The sequence below is a fragment of the Mandrillus leucophaeus genome, unplaced genomic scaffold, assembly GCF_000951045.1.
Source record: "Mandrillus leucophaeus isolate KB7577 unplaced genomic scaffold, Mleu.le_1.0 Scaffold269, whole genome shotgun sequence".
In the NCBI taxonomy this organism is placed as follows: domain Eukaryota; kingdom Metazoa; phylum Chordata; class Mammalia; order Primates; family Cercopithecidae; genus Mandrillus; species Mandrillus leucophaeus.
The window spans coordinates 4,349,750-4,366,158 of NW_012102798.1; the positions used below are offsets into that span (position 1 = coordinate 4,349,750).

The 16,409-nt window shown below is 42.3% G+C and overlaps 1 protein-coding gene across 3 annotated transcripts in view; it reads right to left on the reverse strand.

The window, feature by feature from the left end:
* The window catches only part of TMEM164 (transmembrane protein 164), a 174,013-nt gene that overhangs the window by 52,935 nt on the left and 104,669 nt on the right, over positions 1-16,409 (reverse strand). For all 3 annotated transcript variants that reach the window (XM_011984516.1, XM_011984515.1, XM_011984517.1), the window contains one exon: positions 12,576-12,642. In XM_011984516.1, coding sequence (XP_011839906.1) covers positions 12,576-12,642 — 67 coding nt within the window. The remainder of the gene's footprint in view (positions 1-12,575; positions 12,643-16,409) is intronic.

Genomic DNA, 16,409 nt, shown 5'->3' on the forward strand with positions numbered 1-16,409 from the left:
ATGATATCTCAATTAAATCCCCTTCCCAAAAAGTTGTGACTGAAGTCAGAGAACAAGGCAAGTGCTCATTTGTGTAATGCTTTTAACTTTCCAAAGCTCTTTGTTATCTTTCCACTGTTATCTTTTGTTATCTCTGTTATTTTTTCTTTATAACTTATCTGAAAGGTAGAGAGGGCAAATTTTACAAATCCCATTTGAAAAATTGGGAAACTGATGTTTAATATGGTGAAATTAAATCCTTCAAAGCCCCAAGTTCCAGCCAGTGGCAGGGCAGAACTAGAACAAAGTGTACAGCAGAGCTGCCCTGGTTGCACACATTGGAATTGCCTGGAGTGCTTTTAAAAAATGAGTATGTGCAGAAAGATAAGTACCACATGTTCTCACTTATATGCCAGAGCTAACAAAGTTAATGTCATAGAAGGGGAGAGTAGAATGGTGGTTACTAGAGGCTGGGGAGGGTGGAGATAGGGAGGTTGGTTAACAGATACAAAACTATAGCTACATCGAAGGAATAAGGTATAATGTCCTCTAGCCATGTAGGGTGGCTATAGTTAACAATAATGTATTGTATATTTTCCAATAGCTAGGAGAGGATTTGAATATTCCCAACACAAAGAAATGATAAATGCTTCAGGTGACAGATATGCTAATAAGATTGATTTGATCTTCGCACACTATCTGTATCTAAATATCACAATGTACCTCCAAAATATGTGCAATTATTAGGTGCCAAAAATAAAATAATGTATAATTTTAAAATATGTGTGTTTTGAAAGTGGCTCTGGGGATACTAATTGTGCAGCCAGCGTTGAGAACCACTGATCCACAGACTAAGGAGTGAAAGCACTCACTAGATAAGGCTTCTATTGCACAAAGAAACACTGCTTGAAGTAGTGGCTCAAGGTGGAGAGACAAGACATTGGGGAAGACTGCCAGAGGCTGTTCCTTCTAATGTGATTTTTAGGAAGACAGGGCCAAGGCAAACAAGGGCCAAGGCAAACTAGTAAGCTCTGGAGGCAAATAGGCTGCTGCCTGGCACTCACTGCTGCCACTCCCTAAATGGGCTGAAGGGCTTGGGCCTACTGACAAACCTAAAAGGCCTGGACATTTTATTTGAAAACCCATAAAGGAGTGGGCCCAATTCACCTGTCAGGAGGGAGAAAAGCAGATTGGCCAGTTCCCTAATCAAACAGGCTGTCAATGAAACAAATGTGAAAAACAAAGGCAGTGTTAGTCAATGTGGATAGGAAAGCCTGCCTGGGAATTTTAATCTCACTCAGCAAGGCTAATGCAGAAACAAAGCCCCCTTCACATTACCAGCACTGAAAAGCTCAGGGAGCTGGGGCCAAAGCTCTCAAGACTAACATCAACAAGGGCATGTACCTCCTCAGTGTTTAGGATAATATTAGTAATAGTAGTAAAAACAACAGCATCTGACACTTATTGGTCACTTCCTATGTGCCAGGCACTGGGCTAAGTGCTTACCACACATCATCTCCGTTCAACCAAGCACCATTGCACAGATAAGAAAATGAGGTCAGCAAGGTTAGGTATCTTACTCAAGGTCACACAGCTACAGGTAGAAGAGCCAGCCATAAAACCACAGACCAGCTGGTTCCAGGATTGGTACTTCTGACCACTACACTATAAACTCTTAACATCTATGCAGAGACAAAGAGACTTCCAGGATATGTAACAAACAATGTAAACAGTTGTTACTGCTCAATGATTTGTTTTATTCTATTTTTCCTTCCCCTCCCCTCCCTTCCTTCCTTTCTTTAAGAAATGGCGTCTCGTTATGTTGCCCAGGCTTGTTTCAAACTCCTGTGCTTAAGTCCTCCTACCTTGTCCTCCCAAAGTGCTGGGATTACAGGTGGGAGCCACTGCACCTGGCCTCTATTTTTTTCTGTTTTGAACATATATTACTTCTGTAAAGAAATGATACATAAGTGTATAAAGACAAAGGCACAAAGCCTCCTCCTTTTTGTTTTTCGATGTCCAGAAAAATAATCACCTTTGCATTAGTGATGATTATTTTTAAATTTATACTTTTCTATATTTCACAAATTTTCAACAGTAAATATGTCTCTTGTTGTAATCAAGAAAATGGCATTATTTTAGGTGGTTGAAAAAAATAATTCTCCTGGAAAAAAATATTATCTATCACCCCTCTGTCTTCGCACCCAAGATCCCAGGACATATGTGAGAGGGATCCCCAGAATTTCCCTAAGCAACATAGAAGTTCTGGTTGGCTGATGAATTCATTTATTCTATCTGTAGATACCTACCATGTGCTAAGTACCAGGCTATGTGGGGGTCAGCAACAAAACAAAAAACACTTGTCCTCAGCTCCAATGGGGCTTTCTACAAGTCAATTCACAATGAATCAAATGTTGCCATTTTTGAACTTTGAAGTATTTATTATTGATCTCCATCCATGCTCTACAATCCACTGCTTGGTTCATTAGACTTTGACGTCATTACAGATTTTACCTCATAAAGTGAGGGGGTACTTTGGCAAAGGTTGGAAAGGACACCAGCCACATGTGTGTGTACTGAAATGATGTGTACTCGAACATTTGGAATTTGGTGTCCAGGCATAATCCACTTGCACATGCACTCTGTGGAAACTATGGTCTTCAGAACTCGGGAAGAATGAGAATGGCAAAGCAGAAAAGAGTCCTGGATTTGAAGTAAACAAATGGGAATTCTAAGTCTGTACTTCAGCTTACCATTATCTAACAGTGGACCCTGGAACAAATCTCTCTGTGTCTATTTTTTTGTGTAACATGAGGGGTTTGAAGTAGTTCAGTGGTCCTCAATATTTTTATCCTATTAAACTGCTCACTTGAAAGAAAAAAGATATTGTCCTTACCCACAGAGAACAGGCGGAATATATGAATATATAGTCCAACCAAACTATGGATGAAATGAGTTATGTCCATGCCTGAAGAGATTACTGATTATCTAGTGTTTAAGTTAAACAAAGAAATATACTGGGCCAGGCGTGGTGGCTCACGCCTATAATCACAGCACTTTGGGAGGCCAAGGCAGGTGGATCATTTGAGGTCAGGAGTTCAAGACCAGCTTGGCCAACATGGTAAGACCCCACCTCTGATTAAAATACAAAAATTAGCCAGGCATGGTGGCACATGCCTGTGATCCCAGCTACTTGGGAGGCTGAGGCAGGAGAATTGCTTGAACCTGACAGGCAAAGGTTGCAGCGAGCCGAGATCACACCACTGCACTCCAGCCTGGGTGGTAGAATGAGACATCAAAAAAAAAAAAAAAAAAAAGAGAGAAAGAAATACACTGGAGTAGTATTTATAGTAGAATTCCAAGTGTGTAAGAAGCTAGAACCCAAATAAACCAACAATCCTTGAAATACGAAAATCTTTATCTGCATGTACAAGCAAAGGATAAGTGTAAAAAGATATTTTTAACACAATTTACCCTGGAGGCAACAGGACTGACAGCTAGTAAAATGATTAGCTTTTTCTTTATAGTCCTCTAAGTTACTTTTCAATGACCATGTATTATTTTTTTTCCTAGAACTTATCTGAAATAATTCATTATATTTCACGTATCTCATTTAAAAAAAAAATCTTTTTCCTTTTATGGATACGTAATATTTTAGAGATGTATGGGGTACATCTGAGTATTTATTGCATGCATACAATGTGCAATTATCAAGTCAGGGTATTTGGGGTATCTATCCCCTTGAGTATTTGTCATTTCTATGTGTTAGAAACATTTCAAGTCCTCTCTTCTAGCTACTTTGAAACGAGTTGATGGGTGCTGACGAGTTGATGGGTGCAGCACACCAACATGGCACAAGTATGCATATGTAACAAACCTGCACGTTATGCACATGTACCCTAGAACTTAAAGTATAATAATAAAAAAAAAGAGGAAAGACTGAAAAGACATAAATCAGTATTTAGATAAGGAAGAAATACAATTTTAATAAAAATAAATGCAAAATTAAAAAAAGAAATATACCATATAGTATTGTTACTATAGTCATGGGCATCTACTATTTTTGTAACAAAAAAATCCTAAAAGTAAAATTGAGCCCCCAAATTGCTAATAGATACTGTATAAAATTTACCAAAAGGCAGTCATATAGCTGAATACTTAAAAATCAATCTCAATAACTAGGAAAGAAGACGACCAAACCTTCCTTTGGTACGATGACCTTTGGTATCAGAAAGACCAAAGTTTCCACGCTAGTTCTGGCACTTTCTGTGTGCCCCTCCGTACAGGTTACTTAAACTTTCTAAGGCTCAGTCTGTAAAATGGACATGCTAATACACACTTCACAGGGTTCTGGTGAGGATCAAGGACTAATAATGGCTAACGGTGCAATGCTATTTGCTTTACACACATTAACTAACTTAATCCTCACAACAGCTTTATGAAATAGGCACTATTATCACCCCCATTTTATAGATGAGAGAACTGAGGCCCACAGAGGATAAGTAACTTGCCCAAGTTTGTTCTCCTTGTGTTTTCTCTGTCTCCCACCCCTGCCCCCCCAAACACACACACACGCACGCACGCGCACACACACACACACACACACACCACACACACGAGAGTGGCCCAGCCAGAACATGAACCTAGAGAATCTGATTCCTGAGCCAATCCCCTTAACAACTACACTAGGGTGAGATATGTGTAAAAGAGCTATTCTGATTCCAAAGTCCCATCCACATATAAGAAATTATTATTTGTGGAGGTTGAAAAGATAGGAAATGTACACAAAATCTAAATAGTGTAAGGGTTAAGAGACATGACAGAAACAGTGTCTTCTCGTGATTTACAGATAAGTGGTAATGTCTCTGTGTACAACTGGAATCCGTGACTCCCACCCTGCTCTTCAGAATCTCAATACTTGGTTGACTATTTTCTGCCTCCACGTCCATGTGTTCCCTTAGCTTGAACAGCCTCTTTCCTATGCAATTTGCATGCACATTCTAACCATCCTTCAAGGCTTGGCTCAGGCTTTCTTTCTTCATGAAGCCTTTCCAGACCACTTACTCCAGGAGGCTGTGTATTAAGGTACAAAGTACACAGGTTTAGCTTTAGCGCTTACAAATGATATAACTCTGAGCAAGTCGTTTAATCTGATCTAAACCTCAGTTTCCTCATATGTAAAATGGGGTTCTTACGAGAACTGAATAATATATATGTAAATTACCTGGAAAATAGTATGGGCTCAGTGAATGCTAATATTAATCTTTTTTCCATTTCTTGAAGCATAGAGCAACTGCAATTTAGCAGTCAAGCCTGAATGTCTCGTACTTTTTGTTTTTTTATTTGTGACAGGGTCTTGCTCTATCACCCAGACTGAAGTGCAGTGTTGTGGGCCATAGCTCACCGCTACCTCGACCTCCTGGGCTCAAGCCATCTTCCCACCTCAGCCTTGAGTCTCAAGTAGGTCGGATTATAAACATGTGCCACCACGCCCAGCTAATTTTTTATTTTTTGTAGAGACAGTGTCTTATATGTTGCTCAGGCTGTTCTCAAACTCCTGGGCTCAAGCAATCATCCTGCCTTGACCTCCCAAAATGTTGGGATTACAGGTATGAGCCACCATGCCCAACCGTGATTTTTCCTTTTTCATGTTCTCAACTTTAATACTGCCATAACTTTTCAGGCATTTATACCTTATCTTTCCAACTAAACTGCAAGTTCTTGGAGGGCCAGGAATGTACACTGGTTGTTTTTGTATCTTCTGCAACACATGGCACAATACTTAACACAGGAAAGTGCTCAATAAAAATCTGTGGATTGACTGGTGTGATCTAGGCTGGATTCATCAAGGATTTAAGACCCTCAAAGCTTAGTCTTAAAATAAAGCTAGTAAGTTGACATATTCTAGGATAGTCCCTAGAATTTGGTTTGGACCAGGAATCCCAAACTCATCTCAATACGCCCCACATCCTCAGACACAATGCATTCATCTGATCAGAAACACACTGGCCTTTGCAAAAGGTTGAGGCACTATTTTGCCTCACTCAATTCTTTAGAAAATTAATACCCCTTTTGAAACCAAGCTTTGTACACTTTAAGAACCCTCAGGATAATAAAGGGATATTCTGTCCTCAGTTCAGGTCCAAAATCCAAACTACAACTTTTCAAAATAGCCCAATTTGCCAGTCACAGAAATAACTTTTCTAGGTCAACCAGCACATTTCGATATGCCAATTAGCAAAGAGTGAGATTTGCAAGCTTATTTGCATCGGTGACAACAAAGTTTTTCCAGCAGCACACATGGGTACAAGGTGTGTCAGTGGAAAAGCTGCATCCCAAGAACATCGATATAATGTTTGTGAATGGAGGATAGACACCCAGTAATGACAGAATCATTACTATCTTCTTCCACTCAGTCTGAAGATTAGGAATATTCAAAAGAACCATCCTATCCAACAGAGCAAAAAGAACTGGGCAAAAGGAGAGTGGTAGTAAAGAGGGTAAAAAGGAACTAACTAACATAATAGATCAACTAGGATATATAATAATGGGCAAGTTTGATAATAAGATAATAATGTGCTTAAGGCTTTAGGCCCTGAGGAAGAAAGGAGCTTGATGAAAAGAATAATTATCATGCTTCTTCTAGTAGAAGACAGATGGGTACAAACACAAATGCAGGCCAGGCTAGCGTTTTTGGTCTGGGAAGAGGGCTGATATAGTATCTTAATTTTCTTTTCTGTATCCAGTCTCCCTTGCTAAGAACATTCTGCATTCAGAAGAAACTCTCATGGGGATTACAGGGCGAAAAGCAGAGCGCTGAGGTTGCAGCATGGGCCCAGTGTCTCATTTCAGGGCCAGATCACTAGCTTTGCACGTGAGTACCGTAACTGAAAATCTAATCTGTTCCGTAGACACCCTACTTAGCTTCCACCTCTTGGCTTTAATTTCCTGAAAGTGGTTTATCCTGGATTCGATGAGATTCTTTTTTTTTTTTTTTTTTTTTTTTTTTTGAGTCAGAGTCTCGCTCTGTTGCCCAGGCTGGAGTGCAGTGGCGTGATCTCGGCTCACTGCAAGCTCTGCGTCCCAGGTCACACCATTCTCCTGCCTCAGCCTCCCGAGTAGCTGGGACTACAGGGGCCCGCCACCACGCCCAGCTAATTTTTTGTATTTTTAGTAGAGACGGGGTTTCACCATGCTAGCCAGGATGGCCTTGAACTTCTGACCTCGTGATCCGCCCACCTCAGCCTCCCAAAGTGCTGAGATTACAGGCGTGAGCCACCGCGCCTGGTTGGATGATATTCTTTGCCAAGTCATGGGTATAGATAAGGAACCCAGCATCACCATCAGGACAAATGGCCAGTGGCTGTAACAAGGAACTCACAAACTAGACAGCACATCTATTCCCTAAGCTATGAACTATTTATAGCCTAGGCAGGAAGACATTAACATGGGATCCATAGGTGGGCTTACAGAGGGGAGAGGGGCTAGAAGAGGAAGTGGTAGTCTGTGTCCCTCCTGAAATTGTCTGCAAAATTGTGTGTAAGTGCATTTATCTAGGAAGAGGCTCTATCACCAGCACACAAACTCTCCCTGAATTTCATTCATGGAATAGAAAAATAACTCTGAAGTCTCAGTCAAGAGATATGGGTTCTGGGAGCACCCACCTTGACTACTTAAACCAGTCATTTATCCTCCTAAATTCACCCTCTGGAAGATAAGATTACATCAGACAAGCTTTGAGCTCCCTGCTAATCTAATAATCAATAGGTTCATGATGTACTTCCCCTCCTTCCCTCCAAGAAACAAAAGGGCGTATCACTGGAAATCACCCTTTAATATAATTCACCTGAATCCAGAAAGCGACCTCCCCCCCCCCTTTTTCCAGAATCCTAGGTGTAAAGAGCACTTACTTGTAATATGGGTCACTGGAATACACAGTCCTTCTTTTAGGGTTCAGCTTTGAAGATGGAGAACGCAGAGAAACTGAAGCCTAGGCATTCTCTAGCTGATTTGCAAATCCCAGTGCCAGTAAGTCACAGGGCAGAGCAGAGCACTAGAAATTCACTGAGGACCCCACATCCTTTAGCTGACTGTGGCAACTACTTTGAACGCCCTCTCACTCTGTCTTTGTGTATGTAAGTATATGTACATCTTTGGTACCGGTACACACAATGATCAGTTCATTTTATTTTTCTTGCTTCCTCATTACTGCTAATGAGCAACAAAATAAAATAATTAAAAAGATAAAGGGCCAAGAAGGAAGGGCAAAAGTCAAAAGCTGTCTTCCTGCCTAATTGGATCATCAGGTTTAAGAAAGAGTTGCCAATCTTCATGTGTCTCATGTGAAGTCAATCTGAGTTCAACTAAGGGGCTGCAAGGCAAAACTCCCTAAAGCCAGAGTAGTCCAAGAGAGGTCCCAATCATCTAAAAGAACCAGACCTAACCCAATTGCAAATACATAGGCAAATGGAGATATCCCCAGCTTTTCTAAGTTCTCTTCTTTAGAAAAAGAGCACAAAGATTGACCAGATTGACTGGAATCACTAGTTAAGAGACAGCTCAACAAAGAAGTTTCAATGTCAAGAAAGGTTACTTGAACATTTTTGATAAGTTAGTTGACTACAGCCTCACATTTATTTGGAAAGTATTAGCTGTTAATGTAACAGATATACCAGCACATCTGCTATGACATGGGGGAAAAGGAGGGAGGAAGGAAAGCAGGGTTGGGGGAAGAAACAGTGGTTTCTATATAGGGTAGTATGGGTGCTATGAGCTGAATTGTGTCCCCCCAAAATTTGTACGTTGGAGCCCTAACTCTTAGTACTTCAGAATGTGACTGTACAGTATTTGCAGATAGGGCCTTCAAAGAGGTGATGAGGTTCAAAGGAGGCCATCAGAGTGGGCTCTATGCAATCAGATGTGTGTCCTTAGAAGAGGAAATTTGGCTAAACAAGAGACACTAGGGATGTGTGTGTAGAGAAAGGACCATGAGAAGAGGCAGCATGAAGGTGGCCATCTGCAAGCCAGAGAGGCCTCAGAAGAAACTAACCTTGCTGGCACTTTGATCTTGGGAATAGTAACAGTACCTTGCCTCATAAGTTTATTGCAATGATTAAATAAATTAAGCCATGTAAAGCACTTAGAACAGTGGCACATAGCAAGCACTCAAGAATCAGCAGCTGATAGTGCTGCTACTGTTACTTTTTATTTTTTTAAAGATGGGGTCTCACTCTGTTGCCTAGGCTGGAGTGCAGTGACATGATCATAAATCACTACAGCCTTGAACTCCTAGGTTCAAGCGACCCTCCCACCTCAGGAGGGAGGGAGGAAGTCTCAAGCAGCCTGGACTACAGGCTTGCACCACCATGTCCAGTTAATTTCTATTTACTGATTTATTTATTTATTTGGAGGCGGAGTCTCGTTCTGTCGCCACGCTGGAGCGCGATCTCGGCTCACTGCAATCTCCACCTCCTGGGTTCAAGCAATTCTCCTGCCTCCACCTCCCAAGTAGTTGGGATTATAGGTGCACGCTGCCACGCCCAGCTAATTTTTGTATTTTTAGTACACACGGGGTTTCACCACGCTGCCCTCGATCTCCTGACCTCGTGATCTGCCTGCCTCAGCCTCCCAAAGTGCTGGGATTACAGGCATGAGCCACCAGGCTCAGCCGATTCTTTTTTTTTTTTTTTTTTAAGAGATAAGTTCTCACTGTGTTGCTCAGGTTGGTCTCAAACTCCTGGCCTCAAGTGATCCTCCCACCTCAGCCTCCTGAGTAGCTGGGGCCACAGGTGTGAGCCACTGCACCCAGCAACTGCTACTGTTATTGATAAAGGGACTAAGGTTACTTCAGCAGACCTAGGGAGATATGTACTTTTGTGTAACAATACTGACTGAAAACTTCACCACCAGCTTTCTAACTGATTTCAGTACGTAATGGAGCATTTTGGGGCCCTCATTCTCATGCTTCTACAGTGAGAATCAAAATTTCTGTTTACATTCAATGGCTTTGCAAGAAGGTTATTTGGTTTTCACTGGGGGAAAGGTCCTACTAGAAAGAGAGCTGAAGGTGGCCTGTCTAGAGGAACTATATCTATCCACCTCAGCAGGTGCTGTTTGGCCAGAATTGTGGGCTGGAAACACTCCAATTCAGGATCATTAACTCTATTAGCCTAGGGGGAGATATTCTGATGCACCTTCCTTTTCTGGGATCTGACAGAGCTGCTGAAATTTGAGAAAGCAGCTCTCTATCTGCCTGACCTCTCAGTCTCCTGAGAAAACAGGTACAAGGGGGAGCAGAAAGATAGTAAGATAGCATTGGATCTATTTTTCTGCCCTAGCAGGTTACCTCCACAGGCAGGAAGTAACTTCTGCTCCAACCCTGTTCCACTTCCCTGAGGTAGGAAGGACTTAAGCTGTGGTATGGGAAATTCGCTGTTTTTTGTTAACTGTTAAGTTTTTCAATTTGGTTTATTTTTACCATTCTTTGAAATTATCCCCTCTACCTCTGAGACCAAGGCAGGAGTTCTGATTCTACAGTTCACCAGGTGAAGTCAGGCAAGTCACAGACCATGGGAGATGTAGAAGGCAGGGCAACAGTGCCTGTGTCAGTGGCCTGTGCCTACTGATCCCAGCTCACAGGGGAATGTTGAACCAAGTGCACCCTATTAAGACAGAGGCTGTGCCCCCTGCACTCCCCAACACAGACGTTACCCTCCATCAAAAGCTCAAATGCTTTATCTGTAAGATGCTTTGGGGTCCTTGGCAGAAAAGATCTAGTCCATATAAGCTACCTTGGGAGTCCTGCTAAAATGTAAATTCTGATGCAGGTGTCTGCAGGTGGCCCCTGAAATTCTGCATGTCTAACAAGCAACACCCATGTGATGCTGATCCTAGGACCATACTTTGAGTTACACACTTGGAGTAACTGTGAGTTATGAACACCCGGGACAGTGATTCTTCAAGAGTGGCCTAAGGAACCCCTGCATCGGCATCACTTGGGGACTTGTTACAAACATTCAGTCCCTGCCATTACTTGCAGACTCTCTCAATCAGACCTTCTGGGGATGGGGCCTGACAAGCCTCATGTTTGACAAGCCCTTCAGTTGACTGCTATGAATGTTACATTTCAGAATCATTGCATGAAATCAGGGGTTCTCAACTCCCACTCCATGCTAGAATCACCTGGGGAACTTTTTAAAACACAATGCTCAGGCTTCATCACAGATCATGAACTCATCCTCTCCAAGGGCGGGGCAGGGCATCAGTGTTTGTTTTTAATTTTATTTCTAACTGACGAATAATTGTGGGTACTTATAAAGTACATACAGTATGATGTTTTGATATATGTGTGCATTGTGAAATGATTAAATCAAGCTAATTAGGTGAGCCTGGAACATTAATTAGGGTTCAAAATTGCTGCTTTAGATGAATGCTTTCTCTGTTAACTTCTACTGATATATGACATGCATCTTGAAAATTGTAACTATCATAAAGGTATACATGAATATTTGTGGGGAGGAAATGACAGGAATATTTGTGGAGAGGGAGCAAAGCATAGCTGTGGTTTTAGGATCAAGAGGCTTAGGCTCCAATCCTAACTGCCACTTGGAATTTTACTCCCTGAGAAAAATTTTCTTCCTCTGTAAAACAAGAGGCCATAATTCTTGCCCTGTCTACCTCAAACACTGTTACGCGAAAAGCCTTGTACACTGTAAAATGCTATCCAAAACTGAGGATTATCAATTAAAGATTTAAACTATGATCTTAATGTTTAAGGCAAATTTAAGTCAGAAAGCAGTAGTCATAATTTTACAAGTGATTTCTTTTTCTGAGCTTCTCAATGTGACCTGCTAATCCCTCCACAGTCCCACATTTGGGATTCTGAGGACACAGCTCTGCCAGCCCAGCATTGTAGCTCCTGCTTCTTTCTGGGCTGGTTTATCACCCAGCCTGCTGCTGCGACCATGGGATTCTCCCTGCTAGCCACTAGGGGCTGTTTGGTCCAGACTGGCCCATGGGTTTGGGTGAATGGGGAAGGAATCTAATTCTTGCCCTAGGAAGTCCTTGGAGAACTAGACAGGCTATGAGGCTCCCACAGCAAATTACTCAAGGCCAGTGTGGCTGAATCTTAGGACACCTGAAAGCTCCTTTCTTTCCATTAAACCTCTCAAAGAGTTTGTATAGGTTTCTTTGGTCTGCCCTGGTTATTTTACTTTTTTATTTTTTTGAGACCAAATCTCATTCGGTCGCCCAGGCTGGAGTGCAGTGGCACAGCGTTGACTCACTGCAACCTCTGCCTCCCGGGTTCAAGTGATTCTTCTGCCTTAGCCTCCCGAGTAGCTGGGATTGCAGGCAAACACCACCATGCCTGGCTAATTTTTGTATTTTTAGTAGAGATGGGGCTTCACCATGTTGGCCAGACTGGTCTCAAACTCCTGACCCCCAGTGATCCGCCCGTCTCGGCCACCCAAAGTGCTGGATTACAGGCGTGAGCCACCGCGCCCAGCCAGCTATATGTATATTTTTAAAATCACATGGGCATATGGACAAGTACTGCTTTGGATGTTGCTGGTACATTTCCAGAAGGGGCTACTTACCAGCCGAGTGTTTACCACAGGAAAGAGCAATGCCAGAAGAGCTCCATTCAACATGTGCATCTGTAGCCTAGTGGGAGAGAAAGATAAAGTTCAGGTCATACTCAGTCCCTGATACAAAGGGAGAAAAAAGACATGTCACGTTAAGCCACGCCATATGGAAGAGAACTATGTATACAAGTTGTTCTCTGTGGAAAATGGCACTAGAGTTTGCACAAAATAAATTAAAAGTGGCATATTTTGTATTAACTGAAATGTTCTGAAGAGCACCATCACTGGTTCAGAATACCCTGAACACCTCCTGAACATGCTTTGGTTACAACAATTTATTACATAATGAGCTCTGTGCTCCCTAAACATTCAGTCAGTCCCAATCAACAGCTTCAACTGCTACAGCTTGGGCAGCATTAGAAAAGGGGAACTACGGGAGGTAAGTGTTCTGTTATTACAGTAGAAACCTATTTATTATAACATGGCTGCTTATTTACACTGTCATGTATAATCCTTTTCCCCAAACAGAGACCTAGACAGAAAAATATTGCTACAACCCAGGAAGCCAACTGCAGTGTTTTGCAAACTATATTTCCCCACTTTCTTAGAAATGCCCTCAGGAGCAAAAGTGAGCAGCCTTCCAGGCTTTCATTTACATATTGGGCTCTGTGACTTAAAAGCAAAACAAAAAAAGAAAAAATAAGAAGAAAACCACTGGTCTCCAGCACTGGTTAATGATACTGTTTCCCAATCCCAATGCCAGACTTGTTAAAGTGCATGCATATTAGAAACCCTTCATAAGTCAAGCACAATTAACTCAGGAACAAACCCTGCTTGTGAGGGCTCTGGGGATGGATTTAAGTAGCTTCCTTCATTATTAAAGGAAAATGGTTCTTTACTACTAAGAGAGATGAAAAGAATGACAGTCTGTTCCTCTTGAAGAAACATTGATTTGATGGGTTATGGACAACCACCACAGAGGCAACATGCCTCTTAGACCTCAACACTAGCTGCAGGTCAATATCAATCTCTTTCTCTTTCTCTCTCTCTCTCTCAGTCCACATGTTGAAGACTCCCTAGAACTTCAGCTCTTCTCTTGGCACTCACAGATGTGTTTGTAAGACTAAGAGATGTGGCTGGGTGCAGTGGCTCATGCCTATAATCCCAGCACTTTGGGAGGCAGAGGCTGGCGGATCAGCTGAGGTCGGGAGTTCAAGACCACCCTAGCCAATATGGCAAAACCCCATCTCTACTAAAAATATAAAAATTAGCCAGGCATGGTGGCAGGTGCCTGTAATCCTGGCTACTCGGGAGGCTGAGGCACAAGAATTGCTTTAACTCAGGAGGTGGAGGTTGCAGTGAAACAAGATCATGCCACTGCACTACAGCCTGGGTGAGAGAGCAAGACGAGGGGAGGGGAGGGGAGGGGAGGAAAGAAGGGAAGAAGGGAAGGGAGAAAGACTAAAAGATGTTACAAGAAGACCCCGGAGAATGGCACAGAAACCCCAAGACTGCTTTTCACTTCCCCTAGTCTGTTTCTTCCTATTGTTCTTTGTCACCAAAACTTTGTGAATAGTGATGGTATGCACTTAATATATTCCAGCCATCCTTAATCAAGAACCAGAAGAAAAATAATAATATTCCAGGCAAGTATCTGATTAACTGCTTTACATGAACTTTCTTGCTTAATTTTTATACCAAGCTTCTGAGATAGGTACAATTACTTTTCCCATTTTGTTGATAAGGAAACGCGTTTCAGAGAAGTGAGGTGATCTGGTCAACATTACACATAAGAGAGTAGAGTCAGAGTTCAAAACCAGGTTTATCTGACTGCAGACCCCAAACTCTTACATCTCTCTTGCTGCCTCGTATAGAAGCCACTGGTCCCTTCCTCCTGCCAAAGTATGACCTCAGGTGGAGGGTGAGAATGTTCCTCTTTCCTTCCTTTTAGTTTCAAGGGTCTCTCCACCTCCTTCTTCATTCCCTGCCCCTGGCTTAATAAGATTTCAAAGGATAACTAAAGTGGAAAAGGCTGTTTGGCTACCCAAGGCCATCACACTCCCTCAGATTAATAAGGCTTGACCTGGTCCATAAAAGGGAAGAGGCACACCAATGCAATGACACTCCAGCCTCCCTGGGGCTGGCCAGGTTACCACAACCCTTTTTCAGCAGTGTCATTCAAGGTGGCACCCCGTGTCTGACAAACCTGACAAACGGAGTACTAAAAATTCTGGCTCAAGCCTTAGTATCTACAGCAGGAGCTATTAACAGCCATTCCAGGCCTTCAGTGAAGTAGAATCTGGCTTAATCCCGCCCCTGGGCCCTCCTATGTGACAGCCACAACATAAAAACTCACCCTGGGAGAGCAAAAAAAAAAAATCACATCAACAGTCCAGATGAAAGTTGGATTCTGGGCTGGGTGTGGTGACTCACACCTGTAATCCCAGCACTTTGGGAGGCCGAGGCAGGATCACTTGAGGTAGGGAGTTCAAGACCAGCCTGGCCAACATGGCGAAACCCCGTCTCTACTAAAAATACAAAAATTAGCTGGGCAAGGTGGCAGGTGCCTGTAGTCCCAGCTACTCAGGAGGCTGAGGCAGGAGAATCACTTGAACCTGGGAGGCAGAGGTTGCAGTGAGCCGAGATCATGCCATTGCACTCCGGCCTGGGTGACAAAGCGAGACTGCATCTCAAACAAACAAACAAAAAAGCTGGATTCTGGTGCCAGGCTTTGCTATGGACCTCAAACGAAATGTTAGCATTTGCACAGGGTCAATTAGACATTTGGGCACCAAAAGTTAAATCTTGGGGTTGATGGAACTGATAAGGGCCTATGGATGGCCAAAGATGAAGATAAAACTAACATAAAGATCCAAAACAGTTAAGTCCCTAGATAAAGACAAGCATTGCTCTGGGCTCTCAAAATTCAGTTTATGCGAGGTATATATATGCCAGAGGGTGAATTATCTTTAATATATAAAGAAGCCTTACATATTAATAATCACAAACATTTCTAACATTTATTGAACATTTCTATGTGCAAATCATTGGGCTAAGGATTCAAATACATCATCTCATTCAGTCATTAGAGTTTTTATTATAGCCACCATCATCTTCTTCATTTCATATCGGAGAAAACCAAAGCTCCAAGTGATTAAGTGATCTGCCCAAGATCAAACACATAATAAGTGACAGAGGCTGAAGTCAAGCTCAGATGTCACCAAGTTTCAAGCTTGTGTTTTTGCCACTGTACTCTGCTTTAAACCTATGGCATGAATGTTACATATGTTCTGTGTGTGTGTATGTGTGTCTGTGTTTCTATGTGTGTATGTATCAGACTGCAGGCCAGGAAGGAAAAAGTTCTTCAATGCCATTGGGACAAGGAAGGTCATGCCTAAACCCCTTGTGTGTTCTGTGGCAACTATCCTGATCACACAACTACATTGTCCTTTACAGACAAAGCACAGCTCTACAGGTAAATGACTGACCAACTTAGAAGCAGAGGCTTTTGTTTTAACTTTATACCCACCCGCAGCCTGCCACAAAAATTTGTATTGGGTATGGCAAAAGGCTATAGGGCCACTAGAAACTCCTGTGAGGGAGTTCCCTCATCTGTACAATAGGAACCATAATAGTACCCAACTCATAGGATTGTTATAGGGAATTATATTTATAAAATGCATTAAAATGTGCGTGGCATATAGTAAGACTCACATAAAATGTTTGTTAAATAAATGGTGAAGAACTCACCTAAAGCCTCAAGATGGATGGATGGATGGATGGATGGATGGATGGAAGGAAGGAAGGAAGGAAGGAAGGAAGGAAGGAAGGAAGGAAGGAAGGAAG